The sequence below is a fragment of the Physeter macrocephalus genome, chromosome 11 (assembly GCF_002837175.3).
Source record: "Physeter macrocephalus isolate SW-GA chromosome 11, ASM283717v5, whole genome shotgun sequence".
In the NCBI taxonomy this organism is placed as follows: Eukaryota; Metazoa; Chordata; class Mammalia; order Artiodactyla; family Physeteridae; genus Physeter; species Physeter macrocephalus.
In genome coordinates this window covers 151,550,844-151,575,407 of record NC_041224.1, presented here as the reverse complement: position 1 = coordinate 151,575,407, position 24,564 = coordinate 151,550,844, and the positions used below count along the sequence as shown (strand labels likewise).

The following is a 24,564-nucleotide window of genomic DNA, read 5'->3' as shown; positions in this document are numbered from 1 at the left end:
TAAAAACATACATGGCATATGTCAGAACAAACTAACTTTGTATTAAGGCTTCATGGTGTATTCCCAACTTAACTCCACCAAAAGAACAGATTCTATGTCTCACATCTTTAGGCTTGGCAGCTGACAGCACTTCAGAAGTAACAAATTTTATTCAGAAGATAATTCAGAAAAAAAAATTACACTAAAAAGTGTTTAGCTTAAGGTTTCAGTGAAAAACTGAGTAACATTTTAATATAGTAATATAATAATCTAAAGACATCTTCAAAAATAACCAAAACAGAAATAACTACATATTGCTATTGGTTTATAAAAATTAATAATATCTTAAATTTGTACGAATCTTCTTAGCAAACATAATAACTTGACATATATCTTATTTGAGATTAAAACCATAATCACAGTTAACCTTTCTGAACTAATAAGTAAATGTGCCCTTATTAATAACCCTATTTTAATAAGTATTCTGTATTTAGAAAAAGACTTCCATTTAAATATTATTTCTAATGAACATTAATTGGGAAGAAAGTAGAACATCAACGAAATATGTCCTCCTCACATGTATTATCATTATAAACTAAGTTATCTCCTCATAATTCAACTCCCAGGGTCATAACTAATTATATCTAACAGTATGGCTCTGTCATGATTTTAAAAGAAAAACATTAATTTCTGACAAACAAGACTGGACGCTGGAATTTCAGACTTAATAATGACATTGGCCATGACATACCATCTTTAAGATAAAGAAAAGTTAAGGCACCTGGTATTTCTGTTTCAAATATTCAATAATGACTGCTATTGTCTTCAAAAATTCAATTTAATTACAAAAAACCCTATTTTTCTTGAGGTGGGAGAATTTCCAGTAACCACAGGTCAATACATAAGTGATGAACAAGAAGGTAAGTAAAACTGATTTAAGGAACAAGGACACTTGAAGCATTTCCCTGAAGCCACAAATTCAAAATAAACACTGGGGACTTCCCTGGTGGTACAGTGGTTAAGAATCCGCCTGCCAACGCAGGGGACAGAGGTTCGAGCCCTGGTCCGGGAAGACCCCACATGCCGCGGAACAACTAAGCCCGTGTGCCACAACTACTGAGCCTGCGCTCTAGAGCCCGCAAGCCACGACTACTGAAGCCCGCGCGCCTAGAGCCCGTGCTCTGCAACAAAGAAGCCACTGCAATGAGAAGCCCGTGCACCACAACGAAGAGTAGACCCCGCTCACCGCAACTAGAGAAAGCCCGCGCGCAGCAACAAAGACCCAATGCAGCCAAAAATAAATACATTAAATAAATTAAAAAACCAAAAACCAAAATAAACACTGGCAAAACACTGATAAAAGACATAGAAATTAATGAGATTCTCTAATTAGTCCTATCAATAAAAATCCTCACCACGTAACACAAAGTGCAGTTCATGTTGTGAGAAACCCTTAATGCATTCTTTTTTTTTTTCTTTTTTTTTTTTTTTGCGGTACGCGGGCCTCTCACCCCGGACTGGGGCACGAACCCGTGTCCCCTGCATCGGCAGGCGGACTCTCAACCACTGCGCCACCAGGGAAGCCCCCTTAATGCATTCTTAAGGTCACTCTCATTTCACTTATTTATCTTAGAAAGAGGTGGTTACCAGAAGGACAAATCATCCGTAGGGTTCTTCCAATCTTCCCAGCACCAACGACAAAGAAGGCCTCTTAAATTTCTTGGACGATTTCCTTCTGTAGATCCCCACCCTACACCCCCATTCATTCAGTGTTCTCCAAGCCTAACCCTGATACACTGCTTGACTTCTCACTTTTCTAGCATTATTCTTAGCGCAAGGAGGGGCTACAAGAGCAAAGAGAGATAGAGACAAGGGAGGCAGCTTTACAAAGTGTTTTTAGAAGACAACTGGGGGACTACATACATCTCTATGACTAACTTGAGTACTTTACGAAAAGTGTCTTTTTCTGGGGGTGATGAGTATTGTGCTCACAATGCCATTCTAATGAATACATGACACTTTTAAAGAGAGAAGGCCTTGACAAGTTCCAGTTTCTTGGATAGCACTCCCCTTATTATGAGTGGTGCCTGTGAGTCTCTGAAGAAACATGAGTTTTCACCCGGACAGAAATGACTCATTTTACTGCTGTTTACAGGTTTATGGACCTGTTTCTCCCTAGACCAGGGATCAGCAAACTTTTTCTGTAAAGGGACAGATAATAAATATTTTAGGCTTTGTGGGCCAGATGGTCTCTGTTGCAACGGTTCGAGTCTACCATTGTAGCATGAAAGCAGCCACAGAAAACACATAAAATAAATATTTATTTACTTTATTTACAAAACAAGCATCAAGCTAGATACAGTCACCAGGCCATAGTTGGCTAGTCCCTGTCCTAGACCAAAAGCCTTACTCTTATAAAATCTCTTTAATTCTTGTGCTAAATGGAAATCAAGTCACTATGCTGCTCCTATTCAATACCAACAACCTGCCCTTCTTCCTAGAATGTGCAATGCTGTGCTAGGTTTTTAAAACAGGAGAAGAATAAGAAAAAGGGTAGAAATGAGAAGACAGAGGTTGGTTTAGAAGAGAGCTTTTGAGGACTGGTAAGAAAAGACAGATAAACTCTATTGCTTGGTAACAGTGAAAGAGATTCACATACTGATATATTTTACTGCCATGGTCACTGTTCGCTAGTTCTGACTTAACACAACATGTCAGTTCATTAAGTGGAATCCCCAGATCAGGTGAACCTTCCAGAAGTGAATGTACAAGTTCATACTCTGATATAATTTCATCATCTCACATCTCCTTCAAAAGGGCAAGTCTTCCTCATCTTGGTAAAATAATCCATAACAATGACACTGATGACATTACAAATGATCAGATAAATAAACAAGAAAAGTCACAGAATGGGAGAAGATATTTGTAATTTGTATCTGACAAGTTAGTTGTATCTAAAATATCAAAAGAACTCTTAAATGTCAATAATAAGACAAACAGCTTGATTTTAAAAGTGAGCAAAAGATTTGGACACACTTCACAGAAGATATATATATACGTGTAGTCAATAAACACACCAAAGGATCCTCATCATCCCTGGTCATAGGAGAAATGTAGATTTAAGCCACAGTGAGATATCATTATACACCCATTAGGGCGAACATTTGAAAGGCCAAAAATAGCAAATGTCAGTGAGAATGGGAACACCTGGAACTCATACAGGCTGGTGGGAATAGAAAATTACTTTCGAAAACATTTTAGACATTTTATTCACAAGAGCCAACACCTGGAAACAACACAAACTTGTCCATGGACAGATGAATGAATATAAAATATATAGTAAGCTCACAGAATGAATACTCAGCAACAAGGAACATACTGCTAACAACATAATGTATCTCAGAAGCACCATGCTAAGTGCAAAACTAAACATAAAAAGCGACATATTGTGTGACTGCATTTATATGAATTTCTAGGAGAGGAAAAACATAATGACAAAAAGCACACAGTGGATGTCTGTGGCCAGGAGCAGAGGAGGCACAGACCGCTACGGGGGCACAATCTTTTGAAGATAATGAAAATGTTCTGTATCTTGACTGTGGGATTTCACAGGCGTGCACATCTGTTAAAACTCACCAAATTGTACATGTTGAATGAACACAATTTATCATGCCAAAATTATATGTCAATAAAGTTGATTTTAAAATAAACAAGAAAAAAAAAAAGACTAGTCAGGTAAAAGACCAAGTAGATGGATGAACATGAGACAGCATGTAGTCAGTGAAATTCCCACAAGTTACTAACCAAGGTTTTGGAGAATGAGTGACATTTGTTGTTTTGTTTTTGTGTTTCATTTTAAAAATATGACGCATCGTAAGATTCAGAAGCAGTACATAAAACGAAGAAAGTTCCCCACTCCCCACAGAAAGCCACTGCCAAGAGCAGTTTGTGTTCTTCTGAACAATTTTTATCTACATTTTGTCCCCAAATAAATGGATCATTCTCTTCATACACACTTTCTAAAATTTACTTCTTTTGCTTACTAAATAGCTTATCTTTCCATGTCGATAACACATATATATCAAGTTCTGAACATTACAGTTATGTTCATGAATAATACACTAGGGGTTCTCTAGTAACAGACATTTAGATTGCTTACAGTTTTCCAAATTACAAGCAATGCTACAATGAATATCCACGTACATATATCTTTGCATGTTTGTGAAACTTGTGGATTAAAATATATCGGCATTTCTGGTCTATTTTTCTAAACCTCCCTCCAAAAATGTTCAATCTTGTAGTGGTCTATTTCACCAGACCCTTTCCAACAATGGATATCACTACACATTCAGTAGATGAAAAATATCATAATCCTATTTTTAATTTGCAATTTTAAAAATTATGAGCAAAGTTGAGCTGTTTGCCCATAATTGCAAGCTACTTGTAACTCTCAACTTTTCTAGTAGGTCACTGATCTTAATCTTACTGATCTGAAGTGTTTCTCTTACTGTGGCAAAGACTGATGACTGGCCTCCAGTATGCATCTTGTCCTTATCCCTTTTAAAAATAGGACCTTCCCCTCACTGAATTTCAGCTGAGCCTATGTCTATCTACTTAGAGACCTCTCCCAGCCTCTCTTGAAGCTAGAAGTTGCCATGTGACTATGTAAGAGCCCATGGAAGGCAAGAGAAAGTGACAGGCACATTTCCCAAGTCACAGTCTGAAAGATAAAGGCTAGCTGTCCTTGACCTTTTTTTAGCACCCCCCTCCCCACTGCCCTCCTGTCTGGGGGGAAATGTCAACAATTGGAGCAGTCACTGTGGACCAAGCAGGGAAGCCATATGTGGAAGATAAAAGAACCAAGCCATCTGCTAGGGACAGCTCCCAACAGACTGTTATGAGAGAAATGTAAACTCTCTAATTTCAGTTCCTGATGGGGGATGAGGGAGGGCAAGTCTCTCCATTAAAGACTCTACCTATATTCTAACTAATGCACATACTAATCAAATTTAATTTAGAATCTTAAGAATGTTAATGTTAGAAAGCAGTTAATCTAGTGCTTCAATGAATTCTTTACAAACAGACTGGCAAGAGACAAATCAGATATCTCAACCAGTCTCTGTTATCGTCTGTAAAATTCCTAGAGTAGTTCAAGCATCCCAAACTTTCAAAAATAATATGCCGGTAGTCTTTCCACAGTAACAATGATAAACTTCTGAGCATTTCCAGGAAATGAGGGTTAGAGTAGATAAAATAAAATTTATCTAGGCTTATTTTTAATTTTAATATTTGTAGGGATAAAACGGACACTCTCAAACCCTGCCAGATAAAGTGTAAACAAGCTTTCCATAAAGCAATTAAGAGTATACATCAAAGTCTCAATAATGTTTATTCCCCCTTGACGGATGATTCCATTTCACTGTATTTGTCCTAAGGACATAATCACAGCTGTACAGAAAGGGCCATGCAAAGGATGTTCAGCAGAGTGTTTATTACAATAGAAAATATCAGGAATCATCTTGAAGACTAACAATGGGGTTAGTTAACTGGTTAAATAAATTGTAATAAATAATGTTAACAATAATAGTGATGATTATTTATGTAATTTACTATTGCCAGGCACTGTTCTAATTGCTTTCAATATTTTAATAGGTATAATCCTCACCACAAACCTATGAAGTATTATTACTATCCCCCCCTTTGATACATGAGGAAACTGAGGCACAGGGAGAGAAAATAACTTGTCCAAGGTCACACAGCTAGGAGGTGGTAGAGCTTGCATTTGAGGCCAGGGAGTTTAACTCTAGAGTTCACTATTCTACACTACCTTTCATGTAGCTCTCAGTGATAAAATATTACACAGTCACTTAAGAACAAGTTAAAAAACAACATGAATAAATGTTCAAATGTGCTAAGAGAAAACAGCAAGAAGCAAAACTCATACAGTGACATAAAAGTCATACAACATCATCCCAGTTCTGTGCTAGAAAAGCATATATATGTATGCATTAAAAAAGAAAGGAAAAAAAAAATAAAATGTTAATAGTGACTATCTCTGAGTGGTAAGACTGCAGATGACTTAATTTTCTTCATTTTATTTTCCAGTATTTGTAAACTTGTATTAGAACATGCTTTTCCCATCCTTATACCAAAAAGTATAAATAGAATACATCCCCCTAAATTCTTAATACTTCTTCCTTCTAGATATAATGAAGCATTTTTACTGTTTCCATAAAAATAACATTTTACTTTCATTTATAAATACTGGAGATATGGGGATATATGTATATGTACAGCTGATTCACTTTGCTATAAAGCAGAAACTAACACACCATTGTAAAGCAATTATACTCCAATAAAGATGTTAAATACATACTTTGTGTTGCCCTCCCCTGCAAAAAGGTACAAAAAATAGAATTTGTATTCAAAAACAACGATAAAGGGTAAGATCAAGGTTGTTGCAAAAAAGAATATAACTTTTAGTTTAGATGAATGAAAAAGATCTACCATGACATAGGAGACTAAAGTATGGACTCCAAGGTCCCTTTAAAGACTGTATTTAAATGACTTTGTATTTATAGTAATGAGAAGTACTTAATGACAGAGCCCAAAATGTTAGAGTAGTCCATAATAATATAATCTATTTTAAACACTAAGACTAACATAAAAATCACTGAAAGTATTACAGATCATTTGAGTCTCTGCTTTTTAAAATAAAAAATTTAAAAGCCTCCAAATTGTATTTCTCCTTAATAACGCATAGCTGCTATAAACTGCTTAAGAAGGTCAATGGGGTGTTGCCAGATTCACGAACCCGCGTCCCTGCATCGGCAGGCGGACTCTCAACCACTGTGCCACCAGGGAAGCCCAATTCATTACTCTTTAAGCCTCTAATACATTAATGAAATTAAGAAAGTCTCAAATTCAGAGGAACACTACCTATGATATTTATATATTTTACATTCATGTCTTGATAAACATAAAACTCTATTGTCCTCATTTCTTGCCTATAACAGTATTTTTATTTTTCACATGAATTTTATATATACTTCTCAAAACATATCCTCACCACCACTAATTTCATACAAAGAAAAAAAAAAGACAAATTTTCCTGTTTGATCCTATCTAGAATACTTCCTCTGAGATGTGCCATCTATTAAGAGTTTAACTATCAATTACAATAACCTGTTTCATCACTAAATCAGTCTTAATTCACAAGCGGAAGCCGGGATTAACATAAAAACTGTCTCTTGTGTGACTTACCTGGGTAATAAGCAAAAGCTTGTTTTATTTAGTAAAACTGCAGTTTAATTCAGACTATAGTATGAAATCAACTGCAAATAAGTTCAACAAAAGGCTGATAAAAAGAAAATTAACCTTTAGAATGTGGTTTTTACAAAAAGAATAACATGTTACATTGAAGGATTTGAGAAATTCTTTGATAGTAATTTCCTTTTCAAAGATTTTAACTTCAAAACTTACCCATCACTTACATAATTATTTAAACAAAGTTTCCATGGAAATGAAGTCTATAAATGAGAAAGGAAACCATCCAAATTTTTCCAACCAGGTTCTAAATTATACACTTATAATTCAGTTTTTAAAATTATGACGAACAATTATGCCTGTGGAAAATGGATGATGAAAATGCATTTTCCTCTGCTCATTAAGCTACTAATAAAACCTTATAATGCCATCGTCAATTAACTTTTCCACCACGTGCAATGCTACCTGATAATCTTGAAATGCTAGATAAAATGCAACAGAAAAATAAGGATTCTCAGGGTTTAGTATAGGAAATGGATGTGGTTATCTGTTATGACACCACAGAGTAAAAATGTCAAAAACATAGTTAAGGAAAACTACCTAGGCTTGGAATTAAATAATGCCTGACTGCAAGTTTCCTTTAATCGAAAAATGCTAATATTCCTCATTTTAAAAAGGAAACACACAATTACAACATATACGTGTATACACATAAAAACATTTATATGCACCCAAACACATATATGTATAAGTGGATATATGTAAGTTTGAGTGTGTATGTGTATGAGTGTGTTATATAAATGTATTGTGTATTTATAAATTTTCACATGTAAAAATGATACATTTAAAATTTTCAGTTGAAGAAGCTAAATTTGGAAGGAAGCAATCCTTTGTAAATACTCCATACTTTCAGGGAATATCATGGCTAACTTCAACATATCTGAGTATACAGTATACAAATTCATTCACACAAAATTATTTTACTACTGTTAATTAAAATCATGTAGAAAATTAAACTATGCAACAAAAATATTCTAGTGGAGTATATTAAAAAATCAGTGTCTCTACCAATTCCTTCAAGTTCAGCTGCAGTTCATTTTTAGAATCTTTTTTGGCCAAACTTATGTGCTATGAAACGAACAGGTATACAGTCTATTGATTGTGTGTTTTGTGCTCATTCAATTTGGCAACATTCAACTACCACAGGCCAAGAACTATCAGAAAGCAGTTAACACAAAAGATAAAATCCAAATTTTAAGAGAATATCCTGAATATTCACCAGTAGATGCTAAATTGATATGTACATATTCTCAATAATCTGCATGTGGTTTAAGCATGGAACTTTATAACTAAATCGTGCTTAGCAAGTTTTTTGAGCAAATTAAGAATTTTTACAGAGGAAAATCACCTACTGGTTCAATTTATGAAGATTTGACAAGAGTTTAAAAATCCCAAATGGATTAAAACTAAGTTTAGCTAATCTACTACCAAATGATCAATGGACAATGGTGATAGTGACTGTAATTTTACACATACAAATTGACAAGTCCTCTGTTCATAGGAACTTTGGGTTAACCCAAGAGAAATGTCAATAAAAAGATACTATTTACTCAATATATTTGCAACTAAGGAAGCATCCCTACTTTCAGTCAAAGCAAGTAACTAAATTAAAGTTTACCTTATTCTTCTCAAACACGCTCTTTATAGACTCCCTGCTCTCTTCAAATTACAAACTCAAAAGCAAAAGCACTCTAAAATTAAAATGTTTTATTGCCTTCTCATTTTAGTTAAAATCACCGTACATTCTAATGTATAAATATCTTAGATGACCATTTTCAGCTTTCTATAAGATTTGCTAAAGATGACAATTTTCATCAATATGCATATCTAATACTTATTAATTCTCTCTGTAACTAAGAGTTTTTACAAAATGGGAAAAGAGTCAATAAACAGCATATGAAATTTTATTACACCTATTTTGGGCACCCTGTACCATACATCCTTCTAGTAAAAGCATCAACTAAATTATCTTCTTTATAAATGAAAGGCAGTTATAACATGGAGAAACAAAATCACAGTAAGCAAATATAATACTTTGAAACGTGTATTTCTGAATAACAAGATTTTCTTCTTCATTATATTTACTTAAATTGCTATTAATCTGCATTTTGAGCACGAGAAAGCTGAACTGGACAGAGAAATAGAAAACAAACAAGTATAAAATACCGTCTTTTTAAGGCATAACTGAGGCTTTAAACTATACCACCTCTCTGAGAATTAACTATTTAATAACTTATATTTCTATTTTTAGATGTATTAACAGGAAAAAGAAAAAACTTTATAAAGTTATTTGATAGTGGTATAGAGCCATGATGTCCTCAGAATACTGCATTTAGAATTACAGTAAGTCCTACTTCAGATGATAGACATTGAAGTAAAATATAGAATACTTAAAAGAAAGATTATACAGTAATAGGCCATCAGAAAGTACTTTTGCCTTTCCTGCAGCAGAGAATTCAGAGAAATTAAGGTTCAATCAAAATAATGTTTTAAAACTCAACATTTCACCACATGGTACAAATGCCAAGAAATAATAAAAATTGCCCAGATCGTTATAAGAGGACAGTAAAGCATGAACATTTATTAATACTTTACCATTAATAACGGACATGCTCAAAAGAAAATGTAGAGTAAGAGTTGAAAGAAACAGAAAAGGGAAAAGCAAATGTCAAATTTTCCTTATACACAGGGCAAATCCTAAAAAAAAAGTGCTCTTATGCATAGTTCCAAAATGAAGCTATCTCAGGAAAGAAGTGTAATCATTGTTACCCATTATCTGCCACATCAAAGTTTTATGTCACCAAGATTGTATAAGGCCTGCGTACCAAGTTCATCGTGCAAACTGCTGCCGCCTACAGCAGATGCATTGTCATGTGATGCTTCTAAGTGGACACTCCCATTTCTCACCAGCAAGGAGGCACTAGCACTGAGCACTGCAGCCTGGGAAGGGGGGCGGGACTGGACTTTGACCTGGGCTGTGGACTGCTGGTCTTGCTGACCATCTTGAAGGCTAGGAAAAAACATGGATTGGGGAGACATTACAGGGAAGAAAAGAGAAAACAATAGCTAGAAGTCAATACAGAAAACTAATTTAAAAAAAAAAAGATTTCAATGTAACCTAAGAAAGAGCCAACAAACTTTGTAAAATATGCAGATCATACTGCTGGCTTAAAATTTCTGGTCTTTAGAAATCTGATTCATGGTGATGAACACAGAAAAACTTCAATGTATATGTAAAGCAACCAATCTGTGACACCTTTCCACCTCAAGTCAACAAAGTTCTAGTATAAGGAAAAAAGTAGCAAAGAGGAGTCACAAGTACACTAAATATATGTAGGCTGTAGCTGGTCCCTTATAGAAAAAAACTATTTTTTAGTTCAATATGCATTTTTATAAATAACCCTGATATAATTATTCTAGAATTGTTCTTTCAAATATTCTGGCATCTCAAATTCACAATAAGACAAAATTTCTATGCACTTGAAAACCAAAGAATCTTTATCAAATGCAACCAAGATGACAATTTTGAATCAAAAGAAAATCACAAACTAGTGAAGAAAACCAGAATAAAAAACATTGACTCAATCAAGTGAAATAAAAATGACTGCTGAGATGCTAGAAGAAATATAATTCATATATAAAGTGTTTTTTCTATCAAAAGCCTACATAGTTCTGAAATAAGGCCACAGGCTTTATATACAGGTGTTAGTTAACAATTATGTTCCCTTAGTGAATTTTGTTCTTATCTTTTCCAATTCATACCGAAGTTTCGTTACAAGAATCCATCGTTTTAGAAAACCATAAAAATAATTTGGAAACCAGTAATTTCTCAAGGGATATTATAGTCTTTTCTGAATTTTACAAAAATTTAAAAATACTTAGTATTTTGTGATTATGAATGTTATTAAAATTATCTAAATTATCTAAAAATTAGATAAAATTAAGGAACTATATTATATTCTTAGCTCATTTTGTATGTTTATATGCATTTTAAAACACTATGAATTTTAATTTTCTTAGTATAACACTCAAATTTAAACTGATGAAACTCATGAAAACACTTTGAGTATAATTATTATATGTTGTTCTCTACATGATGTTCAATGCAACTCTGCACTATAATTAAAATTATTAGACCTTTTAGGAATTAAAAGAAGTATGCTACTTAGAATGGCCTTATTCGGTAACTTTATCATTTTCATGAGTATCAACGTCTCTCTAATCCTTTGAATTAAATGCAGTGGTTTCTCTGATGTCTATAAAACAAGACTAATCCTGCTGCAGACTGGGAAGAGAGCTGTAATTTGAAGTAGAGTTGAGCCTTGAACAAAGCGGGGGTTAGGGAGCCAAATCTCCAGAGTTGAAAATCCGCGTATAACTTATAGTGCCCCTTCCACGGTTCAGCATCCAAAGATTCAACCAATTACGGATCGTGTCATCCTATAGTATTTATTATCGAAAAAAACCCACATGTAATTGGACCCAAACAGTTCAAACCCATGTTGTTTAAGGGTCAACTGTAACCATGAAATAAGACTAAGTAAAAAATACTTCATATATTGCTTAAAGCTGTGGTTACGGTAACAGAACACACTCTGGAACTGTACTGTCTAATACAGTAGCCACACATGACTAAAGTAACTAAAATGTTAGTTCCTCATTCATGCTAACCATATTTCAAGTGCTCAAGAGCCACGTAACACAGCCAGTGGCTACCATGGCTACCACAACTACTAGAGTGGGCAGAAGCTAGTAGTTAGTGTCTTCTATGATGGACAGTGCAGAATATAAAATATTTCCACCACCACAAAAGTTCTGTTAATCACCACTACCTGAAACATTAATTTTTTTTCAGGCTTCTTTTAGAGCCAATAAAAAGTACATAATCTAAATAGAGCACAGGAATGTATGCAACATATTTAAAAAAAATAAGTCTGCAAAACACTGACAATGCTTACCAGCACTAACTTTTTAAGTCATAACTATAAATAGTAAGTCTGTCCTTGGAAGCCATCTAAAGTTATCCATAAACCTTACCAAAATGACCAAATTTCACAAGGGAGAAAATTTTGAGTAGCTCAAGTACTATGATCCTTCAGATTCAGAAGACAAAATTTTATAATATATGTATATATATACTCAACAAATTTTTCCATCAATTTTTTCACTTAAAAGTCATAAACAAAGGTGCTATACGGCAGTTAGATGTATTCTAATGTGAACGTACTGAGAATACACTAATCTTCAACATAACCGTATATAAAAGGTTTTCAAAATATTAGGCAATGCAAGAAAATCAACTCCAGAATAAAGAAACAAGAAAATTAGCCAAAATCTATGCAGCTGTAAATGTCAAGTTTCTGAACATCAAAAGCTAGACAAAAAATATTTATGTCCCTTGAATTCCTGTTTTCAAGAATCCTTCAACAAGAAAAAAACGTATTATTTTTGCACAAATAGCTAGGAAAACTATTCCGGGAGGATGGTACTTCACCTTAAGCTAACTAATAATTGACAAAAATTAATCTTTTTTACAATACCAATTATATATCAAAACTATCAGTTTCAGAAAAGGTAGCAACTATTTCACAACACAGCAAAAGGTAGAAATTTAGGTTTCTAAACTATTGGCTATCAGTAGCATCACTGACACGCAGTCTTACTAATTAATTAACTCTTCTAATTTAAATGATAAAAAAATATAGTTGGTCTTAGTCTTTCCTTCCTCTGTACCACTTACTTAATATTTGACACATTCTGACACTGTTAGTTATCTTTGTATGTATCTCCCCAAATAAACAATAAACTCTAAGAGTATGATCACATTATTGCTATGAATCTCCAGATTCCAGAGAACACTCAAAAGAGTATCCTGAACACAGTACAAAAGCAACAAATACTTGGTGGATTCCTTCCTGAGTACCACAAAATGATATGAATTTCCAATTATGGACTCAGTTATTACTATGACCTTATTTGATTACAAGTCTTTCAATCTTATATTTAAAAAAATAAATCTAAGAATACAGTAAAGCTTCTTTCCCTTCCCCCAAATGCACTGATGATTTATTTTCATTCCAGTCCATTAACTAGAGTTCTAAAAGATATCACATTTAGGCTGATAAATATAGAACTAACTCTTAATATTAGTATTATAGAATTTTTAAATATTCATTTTTGTTTTTATCTCTAGTAACTGGGAAGAATTAATAAGGGCCTACAAGGTTAACTTAATGAACAAAAAAACTTTAAAAAGTAATTCTGAAATAGGATATTCTAACAAGCATAAAAAATACATTCAAATTCTCTTTGTGAGGAAATTGATGATTCACCCCCAATCTTTGGAGACATATACTTTACCAAGTTGCTTTTTAGACTGTCGATTACTTACACTATTCATTAAACTTTAAAATAAGTTAATAGATTTTACTGATATTTATAGAGTAATTATAATTAAAATATTATCATACCTATTCCATTTCTTTCTGACAAGTTTTTCAAGGATAACCATGCTATCTTATATTTATTTAAAGATGAGATTATTATTATGTAACTCACATTGAGAATACCACTATTACTTTACCTGAATATTATTGCAATTAAAAAAGATGGTTTTATTCAATTGGTGTTTCTCCTAATTCCTCACAGCTAAATTTTATCTTATTTCATTCATAATGAAGTCAGCCTCTTTAAGATACATGCAATCTTTGTACTGGAAATATCATGCAACCTTAACAAAATCTACATGCTGACTGATTACTGGAAGACTACTTTCCAAAAATCCTAATGTGAGCCCTTTACAAATAAAGGGCTCACAGCATATCCTCATTTGAATGGCGATGTATTTAAAACCTTAGAAAAACATGGAGAAATCCTATGTGGTTGGCTGGAGTTAGAACAGTTCTTTAATATTCCACCAGGCAGAGAAAAAAACCAAATTTGTCTACATTTGTTTAGTGAGTGAGATCCAAAGAATGAAAGGATTTTTAAAGACTTAAAAGAGAATGTTAAAAAAGATTAAGAAATATCAACATGGAGTGAGAAGGTAAGCAAAGAATATGTCTATGGCAAGTATTATTCAAGGGGAAAAAAGAAGAGGTTAGAAAACACAAAATAGGAAAAGTAAAATGAAATGGTGAACACTTTCTGCAGGTTGGGACTACACCCCAAATCCATCAGCAAAAAAAAGTTACATCAGGGAGCAAAGGAAATAGAAGAGGAGGGCTCACAAAAAGTAAAGGCACTCAGAAAAGATTTCTAGACCAGACGTTTCTTTTCAATGGTTGCTTTCCCCTTTTTATATTTTAAATATTGGTTTAACTAATCCACACTGCATTATAAATTATGTATTACTGCAGGATTAATTAGGAACATGATCTATGAAAGATGAAGTTCCTGATTGTAATGTAAAACTCAGAAAAACAATCAAGTCTTAAATCCAAAGGGGAATATAAAATAAAGCAGTAATTTAAAGATATAAGGATTTTGCTACTTTCATGAACAAGATTTTAACAAGGGAAGGGATTTATCTCTTCAAACCTACCATGCATTCAACAGCAGTTATTTCACCAAATTTTCTTCCTTTTGAATTTCAAAATGTGTAAAATAATTTGGGTAATGATGCTTTTGGACACAAGAGATTAATAAAAGCATACAGTATAATAACATACGCACTGCTTAAGCAAGCACATATATTTTCGTCCATATTTGTATTCTTTAAATAAAGCATAAGTCTTTTGAATAAGTTTTTTTATATTTCTAATTCAAGCCATAGGCTCATTAGATTTGACCTAATTGAGAACAAAAAAGCTTAAGAATTTCAATAAAAAATTACTCCCAAGATTATAAATAGATGCTTTCCTAATTAGGAATATTGGAAAAATAATTTTTGTTTGTTCAGCATACTATAGAGGTTGAGAAATTCACCATAAATGTACATACAAATATATATATATCTGTATATATATATCTCCAACTGACCATAAGTTACCAAAAATTAAATATTCTAGTTCCGTGTCATTTACTAGGTCCTGGTGATTAATTTTCAAGCAATGCAAAATAAAATATATCATATTTTAGTGAAATAAAATAATCAAACTGGTTTATCAGTGCTGACGTCAACAAGCTCACCACTCAGTCCGTATTTGTTCATACTGAACACTGTTCAAGGTGTTCGGGAAAGATACTGCATTAATATTACTAATTTGGAGTAGGAAAAAAAATGAAAAGCTGACTTAAGGCCTCTACTTACATTTTTATAACTGCCCTAAAATAATTTTTGTGATTTAAAATTGGCTAAACCAATCTGATCATTTTGTTTAAATAATGCAATATAAGACATGCATAATGCAATAAGCTCACAGTCACATGCAGAGAAAGCCTAAAGAAGGGTAACGGTATAGGAGAGAAACTGGAAGAAAAAGAAAAACAGAGCTATTTAATAAATGCTTTCTTGAGACTGACAGAACAAGTTAGAGGTCTGTTACATGCACGCTAAGCTTGGTGGAATTTTAAAATACCATACCTTAGGGGTGATCCGATGAGCAATGTAGGAGGGGTAGGGTTACTCCCTGCATTGTGCCGGCGCCGTACTGCCTGGCGCCTAAATGTGCTGCGTTCACGGCGAAATGACACTGCCTCCTCGCTGGCCTGTGCTGCTGCATCAAGACAGACTTAGGTCAAACAGGAGCCTAGGTCAGGGGTGTAAACAGCAGCTGAGCCTGTCCTCCCCAGATACGACAGATTAACCGTGAACCTATGAAAACCTTTTGGCTCAGCTAGTCAAGTTCCCTTTACTTTGAGGGTGGGAAGTCAGGGACTACACACATTCCTTTTTATTAAAGATAACTGTTTCTTTAAAAATAATGTTTCTGATCTATTATCTGGCCTCACCGTCTTCTCTTCAACCTCAATTTTCTATTTTAAGATGTCTGTTGTTTTAAATCTTTTTCTAAAAGTCTTGTTTATTTAGTCCCATATTCCTCTACTAGTCCTTTAAGTCAGCCTTATGTATGTGTCAGTTACAACCAATGGTAAAGGGGCATTAATTTCTTCCTTTCATGAAGACAGTAAAAGCAACAATGATAGTACTTGTGATGACGAGGAGTCAGGCAGTAAGTTTATCTCACACTACGCTGTGCCACAGTTTTGGCAGCATTAAATGAAACTGCTGCCTGCTATGCTGCACAACTAGCTTTTTAAATGCTCAATTCAAGGTAGCATGTGTATATGTTAACTGTAGAGTAGTTTGCTGCCATCAAACTTTATTCAACTCCATGCCCTCACACTGGTCCCCTCAACACTAGGAAGCAAATGTCGGCAAAATATCACCAAAAAAATTAGAAACCCATCGCTTAATCCAAAAGCAATAAAGTACAAACTAAAACCAAATATATAACAATGAGAAAATCAAAACTATGGCTTAATAGAATTACATAAAATTTTATAAAACCATTACTGATTTGGGTTTCTAAAACAAAACGCAAAATGATGTTTATCCATTTGAACCTAAAACAATTGTTTCCTATAGTGATCTAAATATTTTAAGAATCATTTTGATTTTGAGAAAGGGTATTTTGATATTAAATATGAATAAAGACAAAACAACTTAGTCCCGATGACATTTTATTTTACAACAAATGAAACTTTCTTTTTAGCAAGTATGAAATGGATTACAAAATCAACAATGTTGTATTTGGACCTCAGTTCTCTGACAAGCGTTCTTGACATTTTGAAGGCGTTACTAATTCTCATCATTATTCTACTTAGCAACAGCCATTTCCATCAATTTAAATGTTGATTTTAATAAAGTATTCTTTTAAATGTTTACACTTTTATCTCTTCCCCAGGCTGCCCCAGTGAACGTTCTTTGTGTAATTAATCCATTATAATTAGGAATATATGGATTACCTCCAGAAGACATGGACTTCTCTACCTTTAGGCAATGTTTTCTTTTATTAAAAGGATGACAAGCACAGAATTATTTCACCCGCTTGGCAAGCTTCTGCCGGTAAAGTGTAAGTCACAAATAACGGGTCAACAATTTACATTCTTTCTTTCTTTTTCTGCTCACGCACTCCAGTGACATTCTAAAGTTAGACAACTAAATCAGAATTAGGCTTTGGGGCTTTGAATCCAAACCAAACTTGACTCCCGGAGCTAATACTTCTTTTCTTTTCTTTCACCAGTTTTATTGTGATATAATGAAAATTCCTTTAATGTGAAAAGGCTGTTGCTTGTGATGTAAAAGCTCATGTATACAAAAATTATATATGGCCTGTGAGAACAAATAATGCTGATTAAATATGATTATTTAGAACTGTGCTGTCCAACATGGTAACCACTAGCCATATATGGCTATTTAAACTTAAATTAATGAAAATTAAAAGTTCAGTTTACCAGATTCATGACCCACATTTCAAGCGCTCAACAGCTGCATGTGGCCAGATACAGACACTTCCATCACCACAGAAAGCTGTATCGTATGGTGCTGATTTAGAGAGTCAAGGATGCCTGTTTGTCACTGTAACCTACAGAGCATATTGTGTGCCTTGCCTATTCCTGACAACCAAGACCTCAACAAAGGAAGCAGTAACCAGCACTGTCACTAAGAAGAAAATATAATATTGGCATGGCAGTCATTGGATGAAGGATAAAACAAAGCAAACAAGCCACTTGAAAGAAGAAATGAGAAATTAGATGAGTGACTCGTGTACCTGTTAATGGTTCTCAGACGTCAGTAAGATTAATTTGGGTTATGACATTTTAAGTCACTATTTTAAACCGCAATTCAAGACTTATTTTTGAAATTATATTGAAGATTTCTATTCTTTTGTTGTAATAAACTATTGCTCAATTTACAGGTCAATTCACTTCTCTTAAGAAACTTTCAAACATTCTTTCTAGTTTTAGATATGTTGTTTCAACCAAAATAACAGAGTAAATTTACCCAGATAGAATTTATAGAGAATAATTTAATCCATAAAATGTACTAAAATTATTCAGAAGGATTTGGAAAAAAGTGATAGATGATCACTGAATACTGAGAAGAGGAAGAAGGGACATAGGAAACAGCTTTCTTTACTATCTTCCTTCTACTGAGGACTTAATGGGGTTAATTTAAAATAAAAGCTAGTTATTCCATAGTATTGGGACAAAAAAACAAAACTACAGTGTCCATTTGTAGTCAAAATATTCTTTGGCTTCTCCAGAAGGCACTTTTCTTTTTTTTTGCTAGTAACATACCACTTACATTTTGTTAACTGCAAAATAACTATTAACACTATTTTCTTAATAAAATAGTTTTAGAAACATATCAAAAGTTTAGACGTCCACAGAACAACGTATTAAAATGGAGTTATGATTACTGCCCATGTTATCCTCTGTAATATTCAGGGTATAAATAACCAATGATAAAAGAATATTCAATGTTTACTAGAGTCACTCCTTTAACAGTAGCTAGGATCACACATTCGGCTGAAAACACTGTGCTATTATTTATGGTCATACAAATAAGATTAAACCATGCCCCCGCCCTGGGAAGGTGCTACTTATATAGAACATTTCCATTTGGAACAGGTTCCAGTGGGGTTCCAGTTCTATTAGAGCTGAGGGGGAAAAAGTGTCTAAAGCTTAAAAATAATTTGCTGTAAGCATGCTCAGTCACATAAGTTATAGCCTTACTTGATGAAAATTCACTTCCACAATCCAACTACAAAAAACTCTTTTGGAATCCTTTAACTTTATAAGAAAGAAAACAACAACAACAAAATCTTTTAACTAGGGAACCAGGGAGGAGAAAGAAAACACTTTAAAACCTGGTTTTGAAGTTGATACTGCTTAAAACTCAGTATCCCCTGGCAAAGAATAAAATTAACTAGTATAATAATAAGAGTATAAAATACAAACAGTAAAACTTCAGCACTCTAGTTACAACTAAATTTTATGCATGTGTAGGTAAAGGAGAAAAAAATCACAAACATTCAAGTGATTCAAAAACCATGAATGGCAAGACAGATATAAAGCACTTTCAAGGACATATATTTAGACAAATGTGAGTTTTTTAACATTTTTTTAAAAATTATAAGAGTCTTGACTTTCTAATAATTTCTTTGTGTTAAAAAAACTTCAAGAGACTGAATTACGATCATAAGTTCAGATAATTTACCTCTATTTCTGGAGTAGCGATACAATCATTCAATTAAGTTTAAACATTCTCATGCACAAGGCACAGATATCCGAAGATATTTTAGACAGCTGTGGTCTGATCTATTCCTGAAGACCACAGAGAAAACAAAATACACACCTCCCGCCTAAGGAGTTACTTCCCATTTATCTCAACGAGTTAAGGAAAATTCTACACATTCTATAGTGAATTATTTTAATGCACTATTTTTTTTTAATATGGGGGTATTAAAACAATAGACTTCCAGTTTGTTTTAGTCTGTTAAGAAACAGGGAAAGCATTAAAGGCACTAATATACTTTCAGGATGACTGGGATGGCACAAAAGAGCACAATATGGTGAGGCAGGAGGTGAGGGTTGTTCATATTGTATCTCAAAAATTGGAAAGTTATGAGCAAAAATACATATAGAAAAAGATCCCACTTAAAAATGATGCGAATCATACAGCTGACTGCTTAGTGAAAGGATTCATATGTAATAAGATGCTTTCTAGTTGTTACATGCTGCTATGGCTGGCCTCTTGTTATAGCTCAATGGCTAGTAAGTGGATTGATAAAAATTTAGACAGAAGACACTGCTCAAGAAAGGTGTTATTTTCAGAGGAGAGTGTCTATTGTAGGAAAAAAGGAGTAAATTTGGGAAGATCACGAAAATAAAACTGTGTGTTTTGGTACCACAGAAGCAAGCTGTTTAAGCAAACACTTTAAGGAAAAAAGATGAAAATATGAAACAAATATATACACATTTCAGAAAATTTAAAAATATATATAAACATTCTGAAATACACTGAAATATTCCTCAAGGTAAAAATTATTTTACTTAAGAATTAAGTTACTATATGAAGAAATGAACATTCAAATTATTTTGCAAAAAAAATTTTAAAGGAAATATTTTAGTCTAGGCATGAAATCCGTTTTATCTTAACATCTTTTCCCTTTCTTACTTTCCATGTCAGTCAAGAATGATGCTAACATCAGCATGCAAAGATTTTGTTCTAATATAGAAACAAATGCTTATAAGCATCATTTTCTGGGAGGCCAAATAACAAGAATCTGCTGCACAATTTCTAAGCATTCATTCTGAATTAAAATAATTTCCATCTATGAAAACATTTTAAAGGTCTACTCTCTTTTTTGACACATAAACCAACAAACAGTAGCAAACAACAACAAAATTATTAGCTGTATCTTGAGTTAGAGAATTTGCATATCTTTATTGATACTCTCCATAATCCCAGGCAGTCAAACAAATACAGTTGGGTAGACAAAGTTAAATGATACTCTGAAGTCATTTAGGAACGGTTCCTAAAAGATATATAGTTTAAGGATTACTTACTTTCATAGGTGGTTCCTAATCTTTTTGAATCCTTTGTGAATGGTCTGATAGACCCTCTCTCCTGGAAAACTGTACTCAGAAACAATTTTGAATATATTTTCAGGAGATTCACATAATAAGGGATCATTAGTGAAGAATATATATTTGAAGTGACATATTTGAAAAGGAAAACTTCCTTACAAATGGCATCAGTGTCTTAGTTTTCATAATAAATCTAAAAAGCACTTGACACATGGAAGCTTGTTAGAGTCTGATCATTAACTGTGAGACATGCTTAAACAGTTATTATTACTGTTTCACAATTGAGGAAATTGAGACACAGGTTTAATGGCTTGCCAGACTATCCAGTTAGTAATTAGAGGTGGTATTAAGATGTAACTGTTTGATTCCTTATACAGAACTTTACTGCTGCTAGAAAGAATGGGCTGCTTTTGGGAATTTGATACACAAACCCTTATTTGCCTCATCAATAAAATACCTCTTTTCTTGACACTGCTTTAAGAGAAGATAATTTTTTCAAGTAACTGAAGCATACAAACCTGTTTACTACATCAAATGAGCATTCTTCTATGTGGTTTTATATGTCTAAGCTTTCTTCTCAGTATAGACTAAATATAATACACTCTTTCCTTAGTCACATACATTTATTAGTGTGTTATACTGTAATAGAGCATTAAGTTATGATACTATAATGATACTATGATGTCCCTGAACAAATTAAGATAGTTTGCCCTGCATTTAATGACTCCCTACCGTTCCGTTTTGGGCACTGGTGTGTATGGTTATTCCAGCTTCTGTAGAATTAGCAGTGCATTTCTTCTGCTGCCATTATTTTTAGCCTCTACAAGCACCCCTCCCTTTCTACTAATTTTCTTCTTCTCACTTACTATGTTGACTGGGAAATCAGAAAATTAAGTTTCTTAGAATTTAGAGTCCCTCTATTCAGTAAAATAAAACAGCTTTAATCCACATATTCTTGTCTGTTCAGTGGTCTTTGTCTTTTTTTTTTCAATTATATATTTGGGATCAAATTTACATGTATGGTACAAACCCTCATAAACTGTTTATCAAGAAGATTTGGCTTTTCTTTAAATAAAGTGATATTCCCTTAAAAAAAGACTATCTTTGGTTCCCAACACAAAAATATTATAATAGGATCCTATTTCATGCTTATAAAATAGTGACCCAAGCATTACATTTTTAAAATAATTTTCTCAAACAGAAAAACAGAGGTTGAGAAATTCAGAAAAAAATACAAAGAATAACAGAATGAATATAAACCTTCCTATTCTGGTTGCTCTTTATAGTCTGTTGAATCAGGCAATATATAAGTTTAAGTTACCCAAAAGAAAACAGGATAATTTTCTATCATATATAACTTGTCTGTACTTTTTATTCCTAAAATACTAGTCATAAGTTATTAAAGATACGCTTTATAATTATAAAAGAAAAATTAAATGCAAAAAGAGATCATCAATAGAAAATGTCTTAGCCTGAATATAAAATTTTCCTGCCTAAGCAATCACAGAATATTATTGATGAAATCCAATTTTAACCAAAGTACTAGATCAATGGTGAGACGTTCTATGAAAACAATCATTTGCTATGTGACTGAGTATCAAAAGAAAAGTTATATGACATATTGATGCCAAGGTAAGATTAAAATCCATATTACTAGATTAGATGTTAATAAAAATATTTTTCTTTTTGGTATTATGTAAGAAATTAGGAATTCAGATTATTTATTTTTACTATTATTGAGTTTCACAATGGCACAATGAGAGTAGCTTTAATGTATTTCTATATCTAATCATTTTCTTCAACTTTAAGGACAGGATACTGTCCTATTAAGCTGTTACTATGTGCCAGGCACTGTTGTAAGCATTTTACATCTACTAACTCCTTTAGTCCTCATAAAAACCCTATAGGATGGGCGAAGCTGGGGCGAAGTGAGAGTAGCAACGACATACATACACGACCTAATGTAAAACAGATAGCCAGTGGGAAGCAGCAGCACAGCACAGAGAGATCGGCTCGGTGCTTTGTGACCACCTAGAGGGGTGGGCTAGGGAGGGTAGGAGGGAGGCTCAAGAGGGAGGGGACATGGGGACATGTGTACGCATGTGGCTGATTCGCTTTGTTGTGCCACAGAAACTAACACGGTATCGTGAAGCAATTATACTCTAACAAAGATCTATTAAAAACAAAAAACAAACCCCTATGGGATAGAAACTACTATCATATCCATTTTAAGATGAGGAAGCCAAGGCTTAAGAAGGTAAGCAGCTTTCCCAGAGTCACGACTACAATGAGCCCATATACTAACAAGGATGTAAGACTCCATGTCACTGTATTAGGTACCTGCTATTTTAGAATATATTATTTTAGTACTTTAAAGTACACTTCCTTAGTTCCATCCTTCCACAGGACCAACACCCATTCAGCTTAAAGATAAGACAAAAAGAAATCATCAGAGAGCTCATTAACACATCCAAATTCATTAGGATAAAATCTACTTATGGTTTATGTATAGCCATGTGAATGGTCAAGCAGTATCCTCTGTTGTGCTGACACATTTCAGGAGTAGAGTACGTAAAGCAGAATAGATAGCCAAAAAAATTTCTCCTAATTATCAAAAAGAAGTAACAATCTAAAAAATTTTACAAAGTACTTGGGAGTCTATATAATTTTTAAATAATGAAAACCAAAATATATCCCCTCCCACTACCACCAATTATCCAAAAAGCCCAAACAAGACCCTAATAAAATGTCATGAAAACCAACTAAATATAAATCCAATATGTTTAAGCAGTTTAGTTTTGATCTTATTTTTATTCTAAACACACTGAAGCTCAAATAAAAATAGCCCCGACAATGCCTTCCTTTGGCAAAAAATGTTTTTTAGCAGTCCATAGATGATTACATTTATTCCACTAAAGTTCGTGGAAATTTTTAGCTCATTATTTGTTTCTTATTAACAGTCGATGATTTGGTTTTTTTAAAAAAAAATAAGAACACAAACAAAAGAAAAGCTGGAATCTGGAAAAATGAGGGCTCATCTTAGTCAAAGATCAGCACTGAGAAGCCAATAAGACCTTCATATAACTTTTCCTAAAAAACAGAACGCCCCACATCCCTATGCAAAGGAAATGGCATTTTAAATACAAAGACATAAGATTTACTACAGCTCTTACACATATTTTAGTATTTACATTTCAACAATATTTAGAACAGCAATATTCTTCTATCATTGCATATTCACTCTTAAAATTTATTTTAATGACAACTTTAATAAAAATTAAGCTATAATTTGAAACCCAATGGTTTCTTGCACATTGTGAACATATCTGATATGATTTGTGTGAGAAATCACTAAAAGCATTTCAGACCTTTTATAAAAAACAGAATGATACCCACATCAAAGACTTGAGAGAATTTAATTACTATATTGTCACCAAAAGATTATAACTTCAGATATAATTAGTTCTCAATATTTAGGTCTGACAGACTAGTTTCTTCCTTAGGTACTAAAGATTATTTTTTTACATTCCCATTAGAAATTAATCTTTGTTAGAAACTATACCAAAAGAATGTTTACCACATTATGGACTTTTAAAACACTGTGGGTGAAATTAGAATTCTTTGAGAGAAAATGCTTGTTCCTTGTTTCAGAATGTTTGTGCAAACAAAAACTCAGCTTAACTTTTCATAAAAGACTGAACATTACTATACCAACAGACT

At 33.3% G+C, this 24,564-nt stretch overlaps 1 protein-coding gene across 4 annotated transcripts in view; it reads right to left on the bottom strand.

Moving 5' to 3' along the window:
* The window catches only part of PCNX1 (pecanex 1), a 180,571-nt gene that overhangs the window by 83,267 nt on the left and 72,740 nt on the right, over window positions 1-24,564 (bottom strand). Inside the window, exons 7-8 of one of the 4 annotated variants that reach the window (XM_024118367.1) lie at window positions 15,830-15,962; window positions 10,131-10,315 (exon numbers count right to left, since the gene is read on the bottom strand). The exons of 2 other annotated variants lie outside the window; for them this stretch is intronic. In XM_024118367.1, coding sequence (XP_023974135.1) covers window positions 10,131-10,315; window positions 15,830-15,962 — 318 coding nt within the window. The remainder of the gene's footprint in view (window positions 1-10,130; window positions 10,316-15,829; window positions 15,963-24,564) is intronic. One more of the 4 variants, XM_028496107.2, reaches the window with a different exon arrangement.